Source organism: Macaca thibetana, chromosome 11, assembly GCF_024542745.1.
Source record: "Macaca thibetana thibetana isolate TM-01 chromosome 11, ASM2454274v1, whole genome shotgun sequence".
Classification (NCBI taxonomy): Eukaryota; Metazoa; Chordata; class Mammalia; order Primates; family Cercopithecidae; genus Macaca; species Macaca thibetana.
In genome coordinates this window covers 75,489,332-75,509,452 of record NC_065588.1, presented here as the reverse complement: position 1 = coordinate 75,509,452, position 20,121 = coordinate 75,489,332, and the positions used below count along the sequence as shown (strand labels likewise).

General features: G+C 36.7%; 1 protein-coding gene and 1 long non-coding RNA gene across 6 annotated transcripts in view; one reads left to right on the top strand and one right to left on the bottom strand.

The window, feature by feature from the left end:
• The window catches only part of LOC126931274 (uncharacterized), a 634,186-nt gene that overhangs the window by 129,946 nt on the left and 484,119 nt on the right, over positions 1–20,121 (top strand). The gene's annotated exons all lie outside the window — the stretch shown is intronic.
• SYT1 (synaptotagmin 1) overlaps positions 1–20,121 on the bottom strand; it is a 596,758-nt gene that overhangs the window by 164,917 nt on the left and 411,720 nt on the right. For 3 of the 5 annotated variants that reach the window (XM_050749297.1, XM_050749299.1, XM_050749298.1), the window contains 2 exons: positions 7,159–7,343; positions 669–791 (listed from right to left, as the gene is read on the bottom strand). In XM_050749297.1, coding sequence (XP_050605254.1) covers positions 669–791; positions 7,159–7,343 — 308 coding nt within the window. The remainder of the gene's footprint in view (positions 1–668; positions 792–7,158; positions 7,344–20,121) is intronic. The other 2 variants (XM_050749300.1, XM_050749301.1) reach the window with 1 other exon arrangement.

The following is a 20,121-nucleotide window of genomic DNA, read 5'->3' as shown; positions in this document are numbered from 1 at the left end:
GGCATTTCATGACTTTACGAGAAATTGAAGCAAAAATGCCTGTTTTGTTACCTTCTTAATTCCTTGTCACTTTTTGGGCAATATTCCTAGGCACTAGAAGTAAGTCTCTGGTCTTCTCACTCTTTTAGAATTGCTATCTCGTTAACACTAGGAGTTTCACCTAGTACCATATAAGGCAATCCTGCTTTTAAATTGAAAGGACCAGAGTCAATTTTTCATCTTTGATCCCTTATCAAATCATTCTATCGTTTTTCAAAACTTTGGCTAGAATAGTGGCCGAACTCAAAGGCCCCTAGCCCTGTCTAGTTCTAAATCTGTAGAGTCCAAGGGAGGTTGCTGCAGCTCGGGCTGAGGGAGCTGAGAAGGTGAGACTGTGGCTAGAACCTCTCAGAAGCAGACCGACTGCTTCAAGTTAATTTGTATTCTGTCTGCCTGCTGAAAGTGCCACAAGTAGATGTAATCGGTTGAATACTGTGAATTCTAATTACCAGAAGTTAAATTAGCAAGTAGGGGACTGCCTGTTCTTAGAAATTATTTCATCCATAGCGTTGATAATTGCATTTTCTCCTCGCAGCAAACAAAATATTTTAAGAAGTATCTTGCTGCAATTTCTACTTGGTAATTTCAGAAAACATAATGGAATTTGAAGACATTTCTCCACTTCAGACCTGGTTATTTTGGAAATCATAATCCAGTGAATATTGAAGTTTTCCCAGTTTCTCCTCTTCTTTGGGTTCTTCTTTTTCTTCTCCATCAGTCAATCCAGTTTCAGCATCATCATCCTTGAGGGCCTATGTATAAAGAAATGGATCACATGTGAATTTCAGTGAATTTTCATTAAAACTTAAATTGAACTGGGCCTGTAGTTACACTTCCAAGCTGTTCGAAGCAAGCACTAAGATGCTGGAAATCTGTTTGACACACATTCACATTTGCTGCTTACATATTTTTTTAAATTCCTTTTGTGCACGGAATTTTTTTCCCCAATCAGCAAGCAAAATGAAAGCGATGGAAGAAGCCCCTCAGAATATTGCAAGCAAAAAATGTAACATTTTTGCAAAGAAAGTATCAACTTGGTGTTGTATTTGGCTCTGATAAAACTGCTGCTTTCAGAGGAAAGATAAACATGCTACTAACCAGGCCAGGTTTCACATTCATGTAGTTTAAAGAGATGCTCAGCATCATATAAAGTATCGCTACATGCAGTGGAATAATTAATATCAAATGCATGGCCTTTTGTTGCCTTGTTTCCTATGAAAAAGATAGTTCAGTAATGATCCTCAGAAAATTTAAATTCCCTGTGTTTCACATCTACATTTATTATGGTATGAAAAAGAGGAAAAAAACATGCCACCAGCAAATCCATGTTTAGAGAAAAGTTCACCCCACTTCCAGTTTCAGTTTACCACTTTATTTTCATAACAGCTCCACCAAAAGCTAGGCTGAATTAAATTGATTTAAGAGTCTATTTGATATCAAAAGATAAAAAGAGTTAGGTTTGCAATTCTGTCAAAAACAAATTGGTATAAGAATTCATTTTGTATTTAAGAGCAAAATCAATTGTATTGAACTCTCAAAACTCAGTCTGACCAATTGAATACTCTGTATAACCTAAAACTTAAGTGTGCTATAAATGGAAATATTAGAAAGCTCATTATCTCATAAGTTTCATTCAAATGCTCTTCTTTTTAAAAAATCTAAAAATATAATATGTTTTTCCAACATGCAAACATTTTGCTAAAAATATCAACATTAATAAAGCTTGTAAGTACATGAGTTTTGTTTCTAGGGATGTGCAATTCTTATTGCTTTAAGTAATTAGAACAATTAATTAGAAGTCATTACTCAAAATTTAAAATAATACAAAATTACATTTTCCTGACTATGTGTGAGGTTGAAAAGATTAAAAACTGTGTATGAACCATTTGTATTTTTTCTTCTGGGGACTGCCTGTGCATAGCCTTTGCTAATTTGTCTATGTATTGTTTGCCTTTTTCTTATTGATTTGCAAAGGCTCTTTGTATTTTAATGATTTCAACTTTGTTGTTATGTTATATACAACAATTATTGTCTCCTAGTTTTAGGTTATAGCATTTTTATTGCTATTTTTGTATATGTGTATGCATGCGTGTATTACTGTAGAATCTCACAGAAATCAAAATGGACATACCAGTGGTAGATTGTTTTATATCTCTGACAAAGTAATCTTAACTCTTGTTAGCTCTCAGATTGAATCTATGAATTCTCATAGAACTCAAATGCAAGAATTATAACCAGGTTGTAGATAGGCATCAGTCATCAGACCGCAGTTCCTCCTCTCTGCTACCCCCGCATCCAAGACTACGTGGTCTTTTTTCTTTGCTGTGTTCAGCGTTCTCAGGAAGGAGATTCTCTGTTCAATCCACCCTCTTACTCAGGGACCTTCAGTGATGCTTCAAAATGGCACCGTCAGTCCTTGAATTTATAAGATTTTCTAATTTGGCTTCACCCAGTTAACGCCAATTTGATTCGAAAAAACTGAGACTCGGCTGTATCACAGGTTAATAGAACTCATTCAGGTGGGAAGGTCATATAAACAGAATTGAGCTGTTGTCAGAGATGCCTCTGCTTTTTTTGCTGGAAATTTCTTAGGAACCGACAGTGAGTTTTGAAAATTGAAAATTGCCGTCATGATATACATCTGTGTAGAAACATTATCAAATTTGGTTAGCTACAAACCCCTTAATTTGGAAAGTTTAATCTATGCTTGGGTGTTTCTTTGAATGTTAAAATGTTGAATTACTAATAGGGCTAAAGACAGGAAACAACATGAAAATATTTAAAAATTTATATTAATTGTTTAACTTGTGAACAAGAGGCTTGGTCACTAAAGGTAACATGTGATAGTAAAGTGACAAAAAAAAAAAAAAGACTGCTGAGTTTAGTTAGAGAACTTTAGGCAGTGGAATCCCTTTGCCCTTTCAAAACCCTAGCTGTGTATAAGTCTTTAACACTGTCGTAGATGTGCTCAGGAAATTGCAGCTTAGGTAATTTGCCTCCCTATAAGATTTTTGGTTTTGTAAAAATAATAGCAAACTATTTAACATCTATTTCTGTTTGATAAATCTGCATGTCAGTCTATTATTATAATAAAAAATTCATCGATTAAAATACCTTTTCAAAAGTCTCTTTCAGAACTGAATTTATGTATCATGTTTCAGCCCAATGCAATTTGAAATAGCTGATATATTAAATCTCCTTCTCCCTAAGTGGCTTTTACCTGAATAGAAGGCAGGACCATCTCTGCAATTATTCTGCATGAAATAGGGCTAAATTTTTGATAATTTCTCAGTGCCACTGTTCATCACTGAAGTGATTAAGTCTATTCCTGTCCCAAAGGCTGAGCTTAAGCAAGACATTTTCTGTACCATCACATTAAATTCGGACCTATTAAATCAGTAGCTATTATAATATCTCAAGAGCACTATTTTCCCCTCCATGGAACAAAATTCGGAAGAAAAAGCTTGTAAACCTAGCAGTTCTGAGGTTTGATAAATTGCAGTAGAAAAAGCTGGGTTGGGAATATCAGACCTTATTTTAAATTTCAAAGATGAAGTGCACATGCTTATGGTTTGCTTTGACATTCAACAGGTGCTGTGTTCGCAACCATCAGAAGGAGCATTTGTTCATTCTCAGTGACATTGTTCAGATTTGGATTTAATAAGGCACACTGGAAAAGTAGCGCAAGGGACTGAATTTCTTTCTGTGTCCATCAACTTAAAACTTGAGCTTTCTAATACTGTTATATTTAATCTGTTAGCGTGTTTAAAATGAGAACACCTTATCTTTAAAGAAATCAATTTAGTTCAGCCTCTTGATGTGTGTCAGAATGATATACCCTCAGCTGTGGAGCCCCAGGTGCCAGGCCACTAAATGTATCTGAGCGTTGACTAGGGATGTCTAAGTAGCAGAGGAAACCTACCGCAAGGGACAGTCCAGAACAGTCATGAGACACAACACAGATAAGGACATAGAAGGAAGAAATAAAAATTAAAATATCCACACACATTAGTGAAAACCATGGAGAAATGACCTTTCCAGACCTATGGCTTTATAAGTGAATATTTTCCTTCTGTCTGGTTAGTGTTCTCTAGTTTTAACGCATACAAAAGAACACGTAAATATGTATTTTATGCAACATAAATGTCTATACTTTTTGTAATCATTGCAGAATATTTAAAAAATCTTCCTTGGTTTCAAAACCTTACTATAGAGACATGTAGCCATGAATATTGAAATTTGAGTTTCTGTAAGTTTGATATGAACTGAAATGGTAAAAATGTATTGATTGTCCTAGAGCGTTTATATCCTGTATCTACAGCCTATATATATATTTCTTAAGATTAAGAAATTATATCTAAAATGCCTCTCACATCTGTCTTGTTTTTAAACGAGAGAGGCATAAGCCATCTTTATTTTCTTCCCATGTTCACTTCAACATTCTGCTGAAGATATTTTGAAAATATAATTATTTAATAATAATTTTAATTTGTATTCATGCTGTTTTGATTTTTGGGTGATCTGGCGATCATCATGTGATAAAACATTCTCTTAAAATCTGCACATTCTGTTTTGCTTTTTCAGCCTTCCTCTTCATAAACTGATGGAACCCATGATTAGCTACTTTTGTCTGCTTCAAAAAGTAGCATAAGCTACAGTTATATAAACGTTTATCACTGGAGTGTATATTCATCTGTCCAAATTATATCTTATTCTGTGCATTTAATTGCTCATAACTTAGTAAAATTGAGACCTAGCTAATGTCCTATGTAGACAAAGTGATCTACTTAAAATGACTGAAAACATCTTTTTGAGTGGTTGACATTCTAAATAATTTGCAATAACAGATTATTATAAACTATCACTGACTTCTTAATATTTCTTTGTTTGAATCATTTTCTCTGTCTCTCCCCATCCAAAAAATAGATCATCAATGAAAAATTAACCCCCATTAATTCTCTATATTTGAGATCTTGGTCATTTATCCAGGTCATAACAGGGGTAATAAACACCACCACTATGCCATAAATTATAATCTTACATCATACAGAACAAATCCCACAAATATTATAGATTTATTGTCCTAGGAAGAAATGTTATAGTTATCACTTAACATTATTCAGTAATTTTAATTAATTCTAGAACACAGTGAAACCAGATTCAAATTTTATGATAATTATGAAAATGATAGTAATCTATTGTCAAATTATTGTTTTCATAATATTGATAAAATTAACATACATATTATTCAGTCCATGTCCATCTAGGAGGTTATTTCCACACTTAATCTCCCAATAAGTTGTTTAAATAAATCTTTATCAAGTCCTACTTGCTATGAAAAGTGTGGAAATAAAGACATGATTTGAAATTTTAGTTTCTACTTAACTGAAGAGAAAAATCTTTATTAGACACTTGTAGTTGGACGTTTATGCATTGGCTTTTGTGACTGTGATTAGAAATTGCCAGAAAAATCAAACTCTTGCTACTCCGAGCTCAGTCCCAAACTCTCTGAGTATGAGTACAGGCATTCCATCCATTCCATAGCTCCAAAACCAAACAAAAATGCAGGAAGTAAAAAATGAGCCTTTGTGAAATTATTATCAATAGATACTGTAGTGTCTTTGAGGAAAAAGAGTTTAAAACTCAAGCTGGGAAGGGGAGTTAGTGTCCTGAATGTGTAATGAACTAGGAAACAATGCAAATGTACTTAAAATGCCTGTTGTTACACTTGATTAAATTGTTCTTAAGGAGATTCAGGTTTAAGAGTTTGATTAATAGTAATTAATAGTATAAGAGGAATTTATAAAACTGCCTATGTATTTTGCTATTTGGGAATAAATAAAACTTTTGTATTTCATGGAAAACACTGATAATTGAAATGTTATTTCTATAAAAAATCTGTATATATACATTTTAATTTTAAAATATGAATTAAATATTCTTTAGAGATATTCAATATGAATATTATTTTAAAAATGAAGGGGCATTTAAAATTATTAATAATAGTAAACGTTGTCTTGAACCAAGTTGTCCAATTAATTTAGCCAAAAACAGATAGCAACGGAAAGAACAGGCCAAATAGCTTTTTTGGGCTTGGAAACATAACCCAGCCAGATGGATTTTATAACCAGTGTTATGGTTGTAATTGTCCTTATTAAATTGAAATGAGAATTTTGTCTTTTAAGAAATAAGAAAGAAAACTTTTTTTTTTTTTTTTTTTTTTTTTTTTTTTTTTTTTTTTTTTTGAGACGGAGTCTGGCTCTGTCGCCCAGGCTGGAGTGCAGTGGCCGGATCTCAGTTCACTGCAAGCTCCGCCTCCCGGGTTTACGCCATTCTCCTGCCTCAGCCTCCCGAGTAGCTGGGACTACAGGCGCCCGCCACCTCGCCCTGCTAGTTTTTTGTATTTTTTAGTAGAGACGGGGTTTCACCGTGTTAGCCAGGATGGTCTCGATCTCCTGACCTTGTGATCCGCCCGTCTCAGCCTCCCAAAGTGCTGGGATTACAGGCTTGAGCCACCGTGCCCGGCTAGAAAGATAACTTTTTTATAAGGCAAAAATTCTGTCCTGTCTTGTTCTTTAGAACTGGCTCATATTTCTCTCCCTTCTCCCATATAACTCATTATTCTTGAGAACTAATTTTTCAACTGGATGGACATGTAGGAAAAGCAGCTTCCATCAAGTTTGATGAACAGCTGTAAAACTCAGTTATTTAACAGCGATTATAAACAGTAGAAATTAGAAAGATCCCCTGCCCAACTGCAAAAACACTCAGGACTTTTTATTTGATTTTTCTAACTCTGAACACAATGAAGACTGGTTAAACAGATGTAATCAAAATATTCAAGCATCATTCTCATACGCCAAACCCATCAAGATGGACCTGATGATCATGGATTCCCTTTTCTGTTCTATATGCTCAGGAGATTGGAAAACCCTGCCAAATGCCTCCATTATGCTTTGGGATCTTGAACAATGACTGAAAGGTTTGCAAAGCATCTCAAAAACAATATGGGTCCAGAAGTTGTTTATTTCTATAATTATATGGCATAAAATAATAAACCGTTTGTTTATCATTTTTAAACAAAATAATCTAAGAAGAAATGTGGAAAGAATACATTACCTGATCTTTCATTGTCTTCCCTAAGTCTTTTACATCTTTCATGTTAATGGCATTCTTTCCTCCTTTTTCCTTTCCCTTCTTCTTGTTTTTCTTTTTGAACAAACATTTCTTACAGATACAAAAGCAGCAGGTCAGGACTAAAAGGACTGCGACTATGGCTATTGCGATTAAGGCCCACGGTGGCACTGAAAGAAAGAAACAGACAGAGAGCACTAGTCATACAACACTTAGATGTGCAAAACCTTTTACCTCATGGGCTATAAAGATATTCATTTTTTCATTTGCATTTTTGAGCACCCATTATGCTGCAGGTACACCATTCCTCAGTACTTTATCCACATTGTTGTCTCCACTGAGTGTATTGTTTCCTTTCTTTCCCACTTTGCCCTTCCAGATATATCAAATGTCATCTCCTTCCTATTACTTTTCTTGACTCTCCAAGCTAGATTTCTAGAAACGCATCTCTTCACTCATTCAGAGCCAAGCTTTGGAGTTCAGTTTAAATCCATTGAGTTTAAATCCTGGCTCCACTATTTACTAGCTGTGTGATCTTGGGCAAGTCATCTAACCTCTCTCTGCCTCACTTTCCTCATCTCTAAAGTGGAAGTAAATTGGTAGGTACCCCATAGATCTTTCTGAGTATTAAATAATAAGTTGCAGTGCCTGGCACATGGCAAAAGCTTAATAAATGGCAGCTGCTATTACTCATCTCTAAAATACTAGCATGTTCTGGCATGGTGGGGGACAGATATTAGTCATATATGTAGAACAACAAATATAAAATCATAACAATAGTGAAGGTTAAGAAGAAGTACTTGGCGATTTGAAAATCAATCATGGGGAAATGCATGCACTGAGGTTCTCTAGATGTGGGTGATTCTCATGCGTTTGGTGGCTCTTAACCCAGGTTTCGATTTTTTTTTTTTTTTGAGACAGTCTCGCTCTGTTGCCAGGCTGGAGTGCAGTGGCGTGATCTTGGTTCACTGCAACCTCTTCCTCCTGGGTTCAGGCGATTCCCTGCCTCAGTGTTCTGAGTAGCTGAAACTTCAGGCATATGCCACCATGCCCAGCTAATTTATATATATATTTTTTTAGTAGAGACGGGGTTTCACCGTGTTGACCAGGATGGTCTCGATCCCTTGACCTTGTGATCCGCCTGACTCAGCCTCCCAAAGTGCTGGGATTACAGGCGTGAACCACGGCACCTGACCAAAGTTAGCTATCATTTCTTTACAGTCAAGGCATTGTGGGTAAGGTAAAGAGCTCAGGACATATGAAAAAACATAAACTACTCACACAAATAAATATGTAAAAAGCAAGATGAGTACCATGAGGGGAATTTAGTGAAAATGCAAAGGGAAAGACAGGAGGAAGGATGATTTTTAGATAAGAGGAGAGGCTTAGGTTTACAGGCTGTTTAAAATAATAGAACATATATACATAAATATACTCAAATAAAGATTTACTTTTCTATTACAGTTGTCCCTCTGCTTAGAGTTGGTATATTTTCTTATTTGGTATGCCTTACATCATGTGCTTATAAAAAATAAGGTGACGTGGAAACATTTATGATTTTGGTTAGGTTGAAAGGGAAGTACTCATAAAACAAATCACAGCTATTGAAATTAATCAGAAGTAATTTTATTTGTCTGTTGTAATAAAAAACGATATTGGGCACTGAAATGATAAGGGAAAGCCAAATAAACATTACTAGAACCAATGATTGCTGAACACCAGTCAGGAGTACTTTGATAAAGTAAAAACACTTAAAAATTAACCTCTCTTCAAAATTCAGAAAATCTACTCTCTTTGCTTTTCCTCTGCATTTAGTATTATTGTGCAGAATACTTACTATGCATATTATTCCAGCTTATGACTGGATACTAGATGTTAACCTAAGGACATAAAATAAAACTACAACTTTTGAAATTGTGCTTTCTACCAAAGAAATACTTATGTGAAAGTTACAGATAAACCCACACCCAAAGACATTTTCTTCCAGTTCTCTAAACTTATTAAGCAATGTAAAAATTAAAAAAGTAAATTATTTTATGTAACCAATGATGTCATTCATAATACTTCATTTAAAAGCATCTATCTCCCTTGATCTAGCTAAAATCCTGTCATGCATGAACAAGAGAGTGTACGTATCCATTGCAGGAAAGATGGCATTCATAATGACCCTTCATTTTGAACCTCGTAAATTATTCTCCCAGTTGGACTTGTGTGGTGATAATCACTCAGAGAGCTACATAAAAGTCTCTTAAATTGTACAAGACAAGACAAAGATGACTTGACAAGTTCACAAAAAGAAAACAGTGAAAGCAAAGGAACATTATTTAATCAAAGGGAGTTAAAGAGCTAGGAACATGAGATTACAAGAAGAAATGTGAAATAATGCAACTTGAAGGGAATTTATAACCACTGGACAACTTTTATTTTATGGCTTTTATTTCTTAAAGCACTGCCATCTTTTAGATTTGCCTTCAGTTTGAATAACTTTAAGTTGGAATATGCTATATTAAATATAATTAACAGAATTTTCTTCACAATGTATTGGAACCTTTAGATAGATAAAATAAAAAAATGCTTAAAGTCATCATTTTGTATAGCTATAGGATAGCTTGACTCATTAGTCATATATCATGTAAAGAAACAGCCATTTTTAGTAAATAGAGTACTGGGATGCTCATGTTAAAATTTTATTTCATTGTGTAGAGTAACCAAATATTTAAAATTTGTCAAGTTTACTAAGAAACAACACCCACAGTATTATTCATCTGCAGTATTTCTAGAAACGTGTCTCAGTATTGGTCAGCAAATCTTCTGGAATATATTTTGGATCAGGCTAAAAGTTTATGGAAGACCTACCTACCTGTTATGGCCCAGCAATTGGGCTACAGTTATAGATACATTATCTTATTTAGTCTTTGCAGCAGTTTTGTTCAGTATCACTTCAGTTTTACAGAGGAAAAACTCTATAGGTTGAATAGTTTGAGAAATTCAAATTTATCTTTAGGTTGTTAGGTTAAAAATATGATTATTAAAAATGTATACAGAGAAAAAAATTTGTATCTAGGTTTAAAGTCTCTTTAATAGAACATGTTCAATTAAAAAATTCAGTGAAGCAAATAACAGCATAAAATGCAGTGATTTTTAAAATATAAAATAAGAGTTTCAGTCAAAAAAATAGTCTCATCAAAATACTGCTACAGGCAGAAAACTATCAGTTTATTGTTATTGCTACCCAACTATCATTACGTGGAAGTTTATAATAAGAATTTTAACATTCAACTTAAAGGCCTTTCAGCAGAAAATAATAGACTAGTATAAAAACTCTGTTAAAAATATTATTTTCATTTTCTGGTTGATGAATCAATCTCACATATATTATTTGACCCGAAGGTAAATTGATACGTAATAATGAAGTCCAAGGCAAATTAATTTAAAACTGCTTCTGATGTTTTAATTTATACCTCGTGGTAGACATGATAATGGCCCCTCCAAGATGTCTACATCTTATTTTCTGGAAGCTGTGAATATGTTACCCTGCCTGGTAAGAGGGACTTTGCAAGTGTGATTAGATTAAGGATCTTGAGATGGGGAAATTATCCTGAATTATCTGAGTGTAGACTCAATGCAATTACCAGAGTTTTTTATAAGTGAAAGAGGCAGGCAGAAATGTCAGAGTCTGAGAGAGAGAGATTTGAAAAGTCTCTGTTGCTGGGTTTGTAGATGAAGAAAGGGACCATGAGCCAAGGAATGCAGGTGCCTGTTGAAGCTGGAAAAGGCAGGAAAATGGATTCTCCCCTACACCTTCAAGAAAGAACTGGCCCTACAGACACCTTGATTTTAGCTCAGTGAAACCAATTTCAGATTTCTGACCTCCAGAATGGGAAAATAATAAATGTGTGTTGCTTTTATGCCAGTAAACTTGGAATAATTCATTATAGCAACAATAGGAATTCAAATGATACAAAGAAGACCTCAAGAGATTTGTAATATATGCTGTATATAGGTAACTATATGTTAGTAATATTCATGTGGGCTATTCCTGTGTTTTCTGCTATCTTTTCTTCCTTATTTATTTATTTTAGTAGCTCTAGGGGTTTGGTTAAATGGATGAATTGTACAGTGGTAAAGTCTGGGCTTTCAGTGAACCCATCACCTGAATGGTGTACATTGTATCCAATAGGTAATATTCAATCTCTCATTCCCTTCCCACTTTTGAGTTCATTATACCACTCTATATGCCCTTGCATACCCATAGCTTAGCTTTCACTTATAAGTGAGAACATGCAGTTTTTGGTTTTCTGTTTCTGAGTTACTTCACTTAGGATAATGGCCTCCAATTCTAACCAAGTTGCTGCAAAAGACATTATTTTGTTCTCTTATCATAACTGAGTAGTATTCCATGATCTATCTATATCTATCTATATCTCTATATCTATATCTGAAATTTTCTTTATCCACTCATCCATTGATGGACACTTGGGTTGATTCCATAACTCTGCGTTTGTGAATTGTGCTATAATAAACATGTGAGTGCAGGTATCTTTTTGATGTAATGGCTTCTTTTTCTTTGGGTAGATACCCAGTAATGGGATTGCTGGATCAAATGGTAGAACTGTCTTTAGTTGTTTGAGAACTCTCCATACTGTTCTGCATAGAAGCTGTACTAATTTACCTAACACATCAACGGTGAGTAAGAGTTCCCTTTTCACAGCATCCATGCCAATGTCTATTGTTTTTTGACTTTTTATTAATGGCCATTCTGATTGTAAGGTGACATCTCATTTTGGTTTTAATTTGCATTTCTCTGGTGATTAGTGATGTGGAGCATTTTTTTCATATGTTTTTTGGCCATTTGTGTGGCTCTTTTGAAAAATATCTCTTCACATTTTCCCACTTTTATGAGATTTATTTTTCCTTGTTGATTTGAGGTCCCTGTGGATTTTGTTGGATGTATAGTTCGTGAATATTTTCTCCCATTCTATAGGTTGTCTGTTTACTCTGTTGATTATTTATTTAGCTGTACAGAAGTATTTTAGTTTAATTAAGTCCTATTTATTTATTTTTGTTTTTATTACATTTGCTTTTGGGGTCTTGGTCATAAATTTTTTACCGAGGCCAATGTTGAGAAGAGTTTTTTCCCTAGGTTTTCTTTCAGAATCCTTGTGGTTTCAGGTCTTACATTTAAGTCTTTAATCCATATTGTGTTAATTTTTTTGTATATGGTCAGAGATAGGGATCCAGTTTTATTCTTCTGTATTTGGCTATCTAATTTTCCCAGCACCATTTGTTGAATGGGATATCCATTCCCCAGTGTATGTTTTTGTCTGCTTTGTTGAAGATCAGTTGGCTGTAGATATGTGGCTTAATTTCTGGGTTTATTTCTGGGTATATTCTGTTCCATTGGTCTATACGTCTACTTTCATATTACTTTTATTTTACAACCATGCTGTTTTGGTTGCTATAGCCTTGTAGTGTAATTTTAAGTCAGGTAATGTGATATTGCCAGATTTGTTATTTTTGTTTAGGATTGCTTAGGCTATTCAGGCTCTTTTTTGGTTCCATATGAATTTTAGTGTTTTTTTTCTAATTCCGTGAAAAATGATGTTGATACTTTGATAGTAATTATACTGAGCCTAAGATTGCTTTGGATAGTATGGTAATTGTCACAATATTGATTCTTTTAGTCCATGAACATGGGATGCTTTTCCATTTGTGTCATCTATGATTTCTTTTATCAGTGTTTTGTAGTTCTGCTTGTAGAGATGTTTCACCTCCTTAGTTAAGCATATTTTTTAGGTATTTTATGTTTTTTGCAGCTATTATAAATGGGATTGACTTCTTGTTTTGATTATCAGCTTGATCATTATTGGCATATAGCAGTGGTACTGATTTATGTACCTTGATTTTGTACACTGAGACTTTATTGAATTCATTTATCAAATATAGGAGTCTTTGGGGTTTTCTATGTATACATTTATATCAACAGCCAACAGAGACAGTTTGACATCCTCTTTTCCAATGTGGATGCTCTTTATTTCTTTATTTTGTCTGATTGTTCTGGCAAAGACCTCCAGTACCATGTTGAATGGAAGTGGTAAAACTCGGCGCCCTTGTCTTGTTCTAGTTCTTAGGGTGAACACTTTCAACTTTGCTCTCATTCAGTATGATGTTGGCTATGGGTTTGATGTATCTGGCTTTTATTATTTTGAGTTACGTTCATTTTCCTTCTATTCCTAGTTTGTAGATAATTTTTACCAGGAAGAGATGCTAGATTTTATTGAATGATTTTTCTACATCTATTGATATGATCATATGGTTTTTATTTTTAATTCTGCTTATGTGGTGAATCATGTTTATTGACTTGCATATATTTATCCATCCTAGCATCCCTGGAATGAAACCCACTTGATTGCAGTGAATTAATTTTTTCATGTGCTGTTGGATTTGGTTTGCTAGTATTTTGTTGAGAATTTTTGCATCTATATTCATCAGGGACATTTCCTATTTGGTTGTGTCCTTTCCTGGTTTAGGTATTTAGGTGATACTGGCTTTGTAGAATGAGTTAGGGAGGATTCTCTCCTTCTTGATCCACTGGAGTAGTTTCAGTAGGATTGATGTCAGTTTTATGACTGACTGGTGGAATCTGGCTGTGAATTCATATAGTTCTGGCCTTTTCTTTGTTGTGAGATTTTTTTTTTTTTTTTTTTTTTTTTTTTTTTTTTAGTATTAATTCAATTTCAAGACTTGTTATTGGTCTGTTCAAGAGTTCTATTTCTTCCTGATTCAGGCTTAGGGGGTTATATGTTTTTAGGAATTTATCCATTTCCTGTAGATTTTCTAGTTTGTGTGCTTAGAGGTGTTCAGAGTAATCTTGAATAATACTTTTACATTTCTGTAGTATCTGTTGTAATGTCTTCATTTTCATTTCTGATTGAGCTTATTTAAATTCTCTTTCTTCTTTTTTTGGTTAATCTAGCCATTGGTCTATTGATTTTATTTATCTTTTCAAATAACCAACTTTTTGTTTCATTGATCGTTGTATTTGTTGGTTTCAATTTCATTTAGTTCTGCTCTTTATTATTTCTTTTCTTCTTCTAGGTTTGGGTTTGGTTTGTTCTTGTTTTTCTAGTTCTTGAGGCATGACATTAGCTTGTCAATTTGTGATATTTCTGTCTTTTTTATGTAGGCATGTAGCATTATAAACTTCTCTCTTAGCTCTGCTTTTGCTGTACCCCAGAGATTTTGATACTTTGTATTACTGTTATAATTCCTTTCAAAAAAGTTTTTAAATTTCTATCTTAATTTCATCATTGACCCAAAGATCATTCAGAAGCAGGTTGTTTGATTTCCAACTATTTTTTTATAGTTTTGAGAGTTCCTCCTAAAATTCATTTTAGTTTTATACTGCTGTGATCTGAGAAGATACTTGGTATGATTTAAATCTTTAAAAATTTGTTGAGACTTATTTTGTGGCCTGTCATATGGTCTATCTTGGAAAATGTTCTATGTGCTGATGAGAAGTATATATATGTTGCACTTTTGGGGCAGAATGTTTTGTAAATATTTGTTAGGTCCATTTGTTCCAGAGACCAGCTTAAGTCTAATGCTCCCTTGTTGATTTTTTGCCTTGACAATCTGTCAACTCTGTCAGTGGATTGTTAAATTCTCCCCTGTTACTGTATTGTTGTCTATCTCTTTTCTTAGGTCTGGTAGTATTCGTTTCATGAATCTGAGAACTCTGATGTTAGGTGTATATATATTTATGATTGTTATATCTTCTTGTTGAATTGATTCTTTATCATTATATAATGACCTTTTTTGTCTTTATTACTGCTGTTGATTTAAAGTCTGTTTTCTGTGATGTAAGAATAAGGTACTACTGCTTGCTTTTGGCTTCCATTTGCATAGTATGTATTTTCCCACTCTTTTACCTTGACTCTGTAAGAATCTTTATGCGTTAAGTTGGTCTCTTGAAGGAGGTAGATATTTGGATTATGTATTTTATCAATTCTGCCAACCTATATCTTTTAAGTGGAGAATTTAGAACATTTACATTCAAAGTTAATATTGATATGTGGGTAACTGTTCCATTGTGGATCATTAATTGCTTTGTATTCTCCATTGTGTTATTATTTCATCAGCTCTATGAATTTATAATTTTGAGTGTTTTTATACTGGTGCATATCAACCTTTTGCTTTGATTTTTACCATTCCTTTGAGCATTTCTTGTAGAGGTGGTCTAGTTGTGACAAATTCTGTCAGCATTTGTTTGTCTGGGAATGACTTTACTTCTCCTTTATTTATGAAATTTAGTTTTGCAGGATACAAAATTCTTGGCTGATAGTTATTTTGTTTAGAAGACTAAGGACAGGACCCCAAAGCTTTCTGGTTTAGAAGGTTTCTGCTGAGAAGTCTGCTGTTAGTCTAATAGGTTTTCCTTTATAAGTAATTTGATTTCCTTTATATGTTATTTTTTTTTTATAAGTTATTTTGTCTCACTACTCTTAGAATTCTTTCCTTCACATTGATTTTATGTAGCCTGATAATTATACACTGTGGTGATATCCTTTTTGTAATGTCTCTCCCAGGAGTTCTTTGAGCTTTTTGTGTCTAGATATCTGATATTCCAGCAAGACCAGGGAATATTTCCTCAGTTGTCCTCTCAAATAGGTTTCTAACATTTTATTGGTGTCCCCTTCTCCTTCTTCTTCCTTTTCTCCTCCTCCCCCTCCTCCTCCTCCTTCTTTTTCTTTTTCTCTTTTTCTCTCTCCTCCTCTCCTCCTCCTCCTACTCCTCCTCTTCTTCTTCCTCTTCCTCCTCCTCCTCCTCCTTCCCCTCCTCCTCCTCCTCTTCTTCTTCTTCTTCTTCTTCTTCTTCTTCTTCTTCTTCTTCTTCTTCTTCTTCTTCTTCTTCTTCTTCTTCTTCTTCTTCTTCTTCTCCCCCCTTCATCATTTGTCCTTCTTCTTCTGCAATACCTGTGATTGTTAGATTTGGACATTTTATGTAATGCCACATTTCTTGGAGACTTCGTTTCTTTTAATATTTTTATTTATATTTGTCTGATTGGGTTAACTTAAAACCCTCATCTTCAAGCTCTTAATTTCTTTCATCTGCTTAGTCTAGTTTATGGTTAAAATTTTCAACTGCATTGTGCATTCTGTAATTCCCTAAGCAAGTCTTTTATTTCCAGAAGTTTTTTTTTTTTTTTTTTTTTTTTTTTTTTTTTTTTTTTTACGGAGTCTTGCTCTGTCACCAGGCTGGAGTGCAGTGGTGCGATCTCAGCTCACTGCAACCTCTGCCTCCTGGGTTCCAGTGATTCTCCTGCCTCAGCCACCCGAGTAGCTGGGATTAGAGGTGTGTGCCACCATACCCAGTTATTTTTTGTATTTTTAGTAGAGATGGGGTTTCACCATGTTGGCCAGGATGGTCTCAATCTCTTGACCTCATGATCTGCCAGCCTCGGCCTCCCAAAGTGCTGCAATTACAGGCATGAGCCACCATGCACCACCAATTCTGGTTTTTTGTTTTGTTTTTTAAAGAAATACCTGTTTTTAGATAATTTTTCATTTATATCCTGAATTGCATTTTTTGACTTTTTATGTTGGTTTACAACTTTCTCTTGGATCTCACTGAGAAACTTTGCAATCAATATTTTGAATTCTTTATCTGGTATTCCAAAGATTTCATTTTGATTTGGATCCATTGCTGGAGAGTTAGTGTAATCTTTTGGGGTGTTATAAAACTGTTTGTTTGTTTGTTTTTTCATATTGCCAGAATCATTTTTCTGGTTCTTTCTCATCTGGGGATATTTCTTCTTCTTATTTTAAAATTTATTTTGATTGATCTTTGAGGTTGTGACTATAATGTGTATCGTTTATGATTGACTAGCTTTGGCTCTGGGTGCTTTCCATGTCAAAGACTCTGTATGAGTGCCTTAGATATAGAGAATCTTTGTGCAATGGCTTTCTCACATGCTGCTTGTAGTAGGTGTGTGAGCAGGTTTACTGTCTCCTGTGGGGCTAGGATGGCAGAGGTCTCACGAAGCTTACCTCATTCCCCAGTCATGTGTACTTCCCTCCCCCCACCCTCAGTATTTTTTCACTGGGTTGAACAGTTCAGCCTTCAGGCCAGTAGAAGGCACCTAAGGGTAAGAACTGCCTGTGGCTGAAGCAGGTGGGTAAATGCAAAACCCAATAGTGGGCAAAAGTCCCAGCTCTGATAGAGGTGGCTGAAGGAGCTCCCAGCGAAATACATTGAAATCTTCGTGGGCAAAGGGAGGGAGTCACCTCAGCTCCACTACGAGGCCAGCACAAAAGTGACCTACCTTCCTATCATGCCCCCATCCCAGGATTTTTTATATGCAGATCAGATAGGCACCTCGGTCCATCTGCAGAAATACTAATATTCGTATAGGGGGGAGTGGAACTCCATCCCTCATGCAAGCCTTAACCTGGAGGGCACACCTCCCTTGGGGACGCAGTCACCCCGAAATGTTCCAGAAAGGCTGTGTACAGGTGCACTCTCATTGAGCTTTCGCAGAATTCTTGGCTGTGTCTGCAGCAATGGCCAAGGGGGACAAGAAGTACCCTTATCCAAATCTCTTCATGAGCACAGGGGCTACTTGACTGCTGCGTAGAGCTATAGTCTTCCTCCACTGAGCCCAGCACTCTGCCTGTGCCTCTGCTTAAAGAGGTACAGCTGTTCTCTGCCCACAAGCAGGAAGTTCTGGAATAGAGAAAAGCTCACACTCTGGTTTCTTTTGTCCTGTGGGGTGCTCCCTTGGTGTGGTGCACTCCCTTTTCCCCTAGGGGTGGCAGTCCCTTAGGGTCAGACGACTGTGAATGCTCCTGCTCCTCTGGATCTAGTCACCTGGTGGGGCTGCCACAATTCATGCTGGTGGTGGGTGGAGCTGGACAAGGCTGATCTGCCCTCTGGTCTCCCAGTGGCAGGTGCAAGCACCAGCTCTGATGGGGGTGACAGGCAAGTGATGTATCTCTGTAAGATTTCCTTGGTTATAAGTAGCCTTAGTGTGGTGGCTTTCTCAATCGCCAGCTGTAGTGAGCATGTTCACATGCTTATTGCATATGTGAACAGGGTCCATGCCTTCTGAGTAGCAGGCGTGGTGTAGGCAATAGTGTTAGCGGAGTTTGCACAAAAGTTTTCTTCTTCCTGAGCACTATGTTGTGTCAGTAGATGTTGTAACAGGCTGTGCCAGTTGACCTCCTGCCTGGAGGTGGCACTTGCAGGAGGGAGCCAGCTGTGGCTGTGGGATTTATGCATCCCTATGTTACCCAGAAAGAGTACTCAGATATCACAGGTGATGGGTGGGGCCTTTGAACTCTCAAAAGTCCCTATCCATAGTCTGCTACCAAGGCATATAAAGGAGGCAAAGCTATGTGGGGGCTAGGTCAGCCAAGTTTGTGCTCTGGCTCCCTAAGTGCAGATGCAAAGCAGTGGAGGTTGAAAGGAAGTTTCCTGGCCACTGGGGTAATGTTCCAGAGAGGAGTGGAACCATTTCTGCTGCACAAAAGAGTCTGCACAGGAAGAGAGGGGCAGCAGCCCACAATGAGACCCACTCAGCTCCCATGACCCTGACATGGTGTGTCTCACACCTGCAGACTTCTGCGGAAGAAAGATGTAACTGCCAGCAGAATCCCAGGCAGTCCATGCTCAGAATACAAACTGACCCAGGACGCAAGACTTCCCACTCAAGACACAAACTATGGCTCTCAGGCCACACACCTCCTGGACTGACCCGCAAAGCAGATGTGTCCAGCTCCCGCACCTGTGGCAAGAGCACGCTTCCCACTTGTGCTCAGCTCTGGCCTTGGGGATTCATCCCCACTTGAGATTAGATCACGAATCTCATTTGGGAGTTTCCTTCTCTCCCTTTCTCCCTTCCCCTCCCTCCTCTCCCTCCCTCCCTCCCTTCCTCTTTCTTCTTATTTATTTTCAGACGGAGTCTCGCTTTGTCGCCAGGCTGGAGTGCAGTGGCGCGATCTCGGCTCACTGCAACCTCTGCCTCCCGGGTTCAAGTGATTCTCCTGCCTCAGCCTCCCGAGTAACTGGGACTACCAGTGCGCGCCACCACGCCCAGCTAATTTCTGTATTTTTAGTAGAGACGGGGTTTCACCATGTTGGCCAGGATAGTCTCCATCTCTTGACCTCGTGATCCGCCGGCATCGGTCTTCCAAAGTGCTGGGATTACAGGCGTGAGCCACTACGCCCTGCCACATTTGGGAGTTTCTTGCAACCTGTAAGCACTGGCTGAGCTTAACTTGCCAACTTTTGTGAGAATTTTACAAGTTAGGATCAGGAATGTCTTCCTTCTGTATCACCGGGGTCTAGGAGTGCCTGCAAAGTGTGTCCTGATGCTGCTCCTTCTCATATCCTCCTCACTGCTCACAAAATCAGCTTCAGTGCTGGGTAGGGTTAAGGCACTCCCCTGTGGCCTGGATTGCCAGGCTCTGCAGTGGGAATGAGAATCATGGTGATGGTCTCTCCCTGTTTTGCACTGTGGAGACTCGCAGTTTTCTGCCTCACTCATGGTGTAAGTTGCTGCCTACTGCTCCTTTGAAAGTATCTGAAGTTTCTTTCACTTTTTCTGTGAAGTTTCTCTTTTCCTTCTTGGATAAAAGTTCACAATGTGTGACCAGGCATGGTGGCTCCTAACTATAATGCCAGTACTTTGGAGGCTGAGGCAGGAGGATCACTTGAACCCAGGAGTTCAAGATCTAGGCAACATAATGAGACCTTAGCTCTACAAAATCTAATAAAAAAAATTAGCTGGGTGTTGTGCATACCTGTGGTCCCAGCTATGTGGGAACTGAGGTGATAGGATCACTTAAGCCCAGCGGTTTGAAGCTGCCGTGAGCTATGATCGTATCACTGCACTGTAGCCTGAGGAACAGAGCAAGATATTTTCTCAAAAAAAAAAAAAAAAAAAAA